The sequence below is a fragment of the Misgurnus anguillicaudatus genome, chromosome 24, assembly GCF_027580225.2.
Source record: "Misgurnus anguillicaudatus chromosome 24, ASM2758022v2, whole genome shotgun sequence".
NCBI lineage: Eukaryota > Metazoa > Chordata > Actinopteri > Cypriniformes > Cobitidae > Misgurnus > Misgurnus anguillicaudatus.
Genome location: NC_073360.2, coordinates 4,044,752 through 4,049,999, shown reverse-complemented (window position 1 = coordinate 4,049,999; position 5,248 = coordinate 4,044,752). Strand labels below are relative to the sequence as shown.

At 37.3% G+C, this 5,248-nt stretch overlaps 1 protein-coding gene across 1 annotated transcript; it reads right to left on the bottom strand.

The window, feature by feature from the left end:
- Positions 1–416: 416 nt before the first annotated feature.
- On the bottom strand, positions 417–2,681 carry LOC129437294 (olfactory receptor 52E4-like). Its single transcript, XM_055195450.2, has one exon. It carries the CDS (start codon positions 1,570–1,572, stop codon positions 571–573), a length of 1,002 nt encoding a protein of 333 aa, XP_055051425.2. The 5' UTR covers positions 1,573–2,681; the 3' UTR covers positions 417–570.
- Between the last annotated feature and the right edge of the window lie 2,567 nt (positions 2,682–5,248).

Genomic DNA, 5,248 nt, shown 5'->3' with positions numbered 1-5,248 from the left:
TTCTTTTATTTTAAACCAGTTTTACAAATTAGGACATCCCCAAAGGGAGGTTTTTAGAGATTTTGTCAGGCTTTGATCACTTCTGGGTACAAATAATATGTTTAAGTAGGTACACACACACACACACACACACACACACACACACACACACACAAATTATTATCTCATTATTATTATATTATATTATTATAAATGATTATATCATTATCTCATTTTTGGCAGAGGTGGCATTTAGAAGCTTTTGCACCTGAACTCTTAATATATAACCCAGTCTAAATTCTTTTTCTGTGATTAACTTTTTTCTTCATAAAATCATCCTAGTAATATAATTTGAGTCAAAAGGTTATCAAACATAATAAATGATTTTACATAAGCAATACAATAATAATACATACATACTGAAACAAAATATTCACACTTTATAAAAGAATAAAATCTATGTTTGAAGTTATTAATATACGGTAAGCTCTAATGATATGGAAGTTTTAATGAAAGAAAACTTTTATAAAGTTTTTAAGAAAAAAAAAACAATATTAAAACACAAGCAATTAATAATTATACTTTATCAGACTACCATGAAGCTTTTCTATGGCAAATAAAGTTTTTGCGAATATCAGGAAAGTTTAATCCATAAACAACAGGGTTTAATAAAGGTGGTATAATAAGAAAATTAAGAGAAAGAACAACAGTAAGTGTTGTGGGAAGCTCACCATCCACAAATCGACTCAAAGTGAGCTCACAAAAAATGGCAATTGAGAAATTGAAAAGGATCACCATGTGAGGGACACACGTTTGAAAAGCTTTGCTTCTGAACTCTGGTGAGCTTCTTTTACAAACAATAAGGATTTTGACATAGGAATAAAAAATAAATATCAAAGGGATGAAAACAGTTGTGATTGTCACAAGAAGACCATAAATATTAATAACAGTATTGCGCACACAAGAAAGTTTCACAATGTCATAATTATGGCAGTATACTTTGTACAGTTTGTTACCGCAAATAGTCAGTCTGGCAGTTAAAATACTAGCAATACCAACCATAATTAAAGGATAAGTCCAGTTAATAACCATAAATACAGTCAGAGATCTTGGAGTAATTATGTTATGATATTGTAAAGGTTTACTGATTGCAACAAGTCTATCAAATGCCATTAATGTTAATATTGTAAACTCATACGATGCATATGTGTATATGACAAGGACCTGCAAATAACAAGTTTCACGGGAGATTGTGTGTATATCAGACAGCAAGTCTGACAGTAACCTTGGGAAAAAGGCAGCTGTACCATACAAAGAGTTAATGGACAAACATGCAATCAGAATGTACATGGGCTGGTGTAATGTCCTTTCCTGACGTATTGCAAGAACAATAAGGACATTCAAACATAAGACAACACAGTAATAAATAAAGGCTAAACTGAAGAAAATGTATCTCATGTGTCCAAGATTTTCAAACAACATGAAATAAAAATATGTTCCGTTGTCCATTTTGCTTGTGTAAAAAATGTTGTTTTCAACAAGGATAAGAGCAATAAAGATTGCAAATAGTTTAAGCTTAAAAATAAACAACATTGATTGTTGTTTATGTACTTTAAGTCATGCTAACCTGACCATATATTATTAAATAAATATCTATATCTAACAATTAGAAAACCATTATTTGAAATTCTGTGAAATTACCATCACTGCATCTTTATAGAAAATGCTGGAGATTAGACCAGCATCGTTGTGTGGTAGATGGACTGTGTCTCAGTAGTACATGCTAGTATTTTTAAAGTATCTAACCAAGACTCAGGGGTTTGCTGTGATTATGCAAAATAAAGCCACAAGCGCTTTGATTGGTCCACCAGAACCCCTCCCGTCGGGTAAAAAAACTGCGTCATAGGTATTTCCATTTGCGACTGCGAAAACAAAGATGAGCTAAGTTGAGGAGTGATTTATCTCAAACTGAAATAACAAAAGTAAAAAAAAAGTTTTGTTGTGAGTGCCCCGCACGTACGAGTGTGAAGCCTATGAATGAAAACACGTCATTATTCTCTTCTCATCAGTTCACACGCACCAGCGCAGTGCGTACACTGGCGTGGAGCAGAGTGCTTAACCCCGGACGGCCCTGGCCCAATTTAAACCCTGCATATGTATCCGAGTCCTGATCGGGAGGTAACGTCCGATTCCGATCGAGTCTGAAACCACGTGATCGGGCACGATTTCCAATCACGTGTTCGGATTGGGACATCCCTACAGGTTAGTATTTTTTTTTACTTTGAGTTTTTTTTCTTTTGGTGCATTTAAAGTGGAGTGATCAACTGCATGTTTTGGAGTGCTCATTTTAAGAGGTCAAGTGTATTTCTGTGGGTGTAATTCCTGGTGTGGCATAGTAGGAGCTTACATGTAAGATATTTGCTCTTGTTAAAAAGCTGTACCGCTCTGTCACATTAAGCACACCTTTGTCTTGGGCCTTGGTTCTTTTCCGCTTCCCCTCCTTCTCCCGTCCATCGGCCAGTTGCCCCAGCACCTGGTCATTTCGCCACCTGAACCTTCAGTGAGGCCTGCCCAACAGGACAACAGAATGTGCTCCATGTTTGCTGGTCTCTCGCACAGCAAACAGAACGGATCCTCTGTCAGTCTTCATCTTTGGAGGTTTGTTGGTGTTGGCAGCACATCGTACATGGAGCTAAGGAGGAACTTTATCTTAGCATCCTCAATGATCTTGGAGACGACGCTGTTGTGCTCGATGCAACCGGGGACTCAACTTCTTGGGTTAATTTAACCCCATATGGGTTCTGTCCTATATTTACCCAGCAGTTAGGTTAAAAACAACCCAATTTGGGTTGTTTTTAACCCATTGTTTTTTAGAGTGCAAGGAGCTCTGACAAGTACTAAGTTACAAGTCTTTTTTTTTTGGTAAACTTGACCACCTCCTTTTCCCTTCTCCGTCTATCCCAAACCCATCCTACTCTGGTGTATCTTCAGCTATATACCTCATCAAGCCTATGAACAGAATTATACAATTTGGCTACTTGCGTACAAGACATAAATCATTGGATCACCAGTAACTTCCTACTTTTTTTTAAAGAAGACAGAGATACTACTCATAGAACCAACAAGCCATAAGCAGAATATTTTGGAGTACAATTTGCAAATATGTAACCTCAGCAAATAGAGTAAAAGACTTTATATAAGTAAAAGGCATTATATTAGATAGAAATCTCTCTTTTGAAAATAATATCTCACATGTCACAAAACAGCCATATTACACCTTAGAAACATTGCCAAGATGTGGACCATAGTATCTGTCTCTGATGCATAGAAGTTTGTTTATGTATTTATGACATCTAGATTATATTATTTTAATGCTCTGCTGGGTGGTTGTCCAGCATCCTCAATAAATATATTACAATTAGTGTGAAACGCAGCTGCTAAAGTTTTTACCATGTCACGCAAGTTTGATCATATGAGCTCAATTTTAGTATATTTAACCTGTTTACCAATTACATTACTAATTAATTACAAAACACTGCTACTCACTTTTATAGCTCTAAATGATTTAGCTCCTACATTCTTAACAGAACTTCTACATACACACTTTTAACACACAACAAACCATCACGCTCTTTAAACTCTGGACATTAAGTAGTTCCTATGATAGCAAAGTCCACCAAAAGAAGTCAAGCCTTTTCCTACCTAGCACCTAACCTGTTAAAGGAATAGTCTACTCATTTTCAGTGTTGAAATGTGTTATTGCCTTGACTGGGAACTGTTGAGTCGTCCCTCTGTCATCTGTGTGTGTGCACGTGGGCGCTGGAGCGCGCTGCGACGCTGCGATAGCATTTAGCTTAGCCCCATTCATTCACTGGTACCATTTAGAGATAAAGTTAGAAGTGAACAAACACATCAACGTTTTTCCTATTTAAGACGAGTAGTTATACGAGCTAGTTTGGTGGTACAAAATAAAACGTAGCGCTTTTCTAAGCGGATTTAAAAGAGTAACTATATTTTATGGCGTAATAGCACTTTTGGGAGTACTTCGACTCGCCTGAAAAGTCCGCTCCCCTTCTCACTCTCATAATGGGAGAGGGAGGGTGTTACTGCGCCGAGTCGAAGTACTCCCAAAAGTGCTATTACGCCATAACATGTAGTTCCTCTTTTAAATCCACTTAGAAAAGCACTACGTTTTATTTTGTACCACCAAACTTGCTCGTATAACTACTCGTCTTAAATAGGAAAAACGTTGATGTGTTTGGTCACTTCTAACTTTATCTCTAAATGGTACCATTGAATGAATGGGGCTAAGCTAAATGCTATGTAGCGTCGCAGCGCGCTCCAGCGCTTACGTGCACACACACAGATGATGGAGGGATGTATCGGCAGTTCTTGGTTAGGGTGGTAACATATTTTGATGTTGGAAGTGAGTAGTCTATTCCTTTAACAGCCTTCCAGATACTGTTCAGGGCTCAGACACTCCCAGTACAAATCTACATTAAAGACACATCTCTCGCATATGCATAATTGCATACTGTAACTTTGTGTTATATTAATGAGTAATGACCAACTTGCTGAAGAAGGCAGTGGCCAACTTAGTACCGTGGATGAAGGACTGTAAGAGCTTTTAACACACTAAAGAAGAGTATGTGTTCTGGGCCAGTCTTGCAGAGTCCAGACTTCTCACAGCAGTTCCTGGTACAAGTTTCCTTTGTAATGGGAATTGGGGCAGTCCTTGCTCAGGGAAGTGCAAAAGAAGAGAAGCCAGTGGTTTACCTCAAATACAAGCTATCTAGAGAGACTTGATAATCCACTATATAGAAGGAGTGCCTTGCCATCAATTGAATTGAATCTTTATTGTCAATGTACATCGTGTATTCAATGAAATTACATTGCATTCCCGGCCAGTGCATAATAAATATAATAAATAAATAGAGAAGTAATAAAAGTAATAAATCAATATAAAATAAAATAAAATAAAAGAGAAACAAACAATATATTCTACCATTGCACATGATTTAGAGATATTAAGAGATCAGTGACCTAATGACCAAAGGACAAAAACTGTTTTTCAGTCTATTTGTCCTGCTCTTAATGCTCCTGTATCGTCTGCCAGAGGGCATAAGTTTGAACAGGAGTTGACCTGGATGTGAGGGGTCGGCAGTGATTGCCTTGGCTCTTCTGAGACACCGCGTGCTAGAAATGTCTTCCAGTGTGCATAGGCGACTGCCTATTGTTCAGTCTTAATTACCCTCTGCAGGTTTCCCCT

Bases quoted from the DNA above. Each gene is read 5' to 3' on its own strand.
- LOC129437294 (XM_055195450.2), bottom strand. From the start codon at position 1,572: ATGTTGTTTATTTTTAAGCTTAAACTATTTGCAATCTTTATTGCTCTT.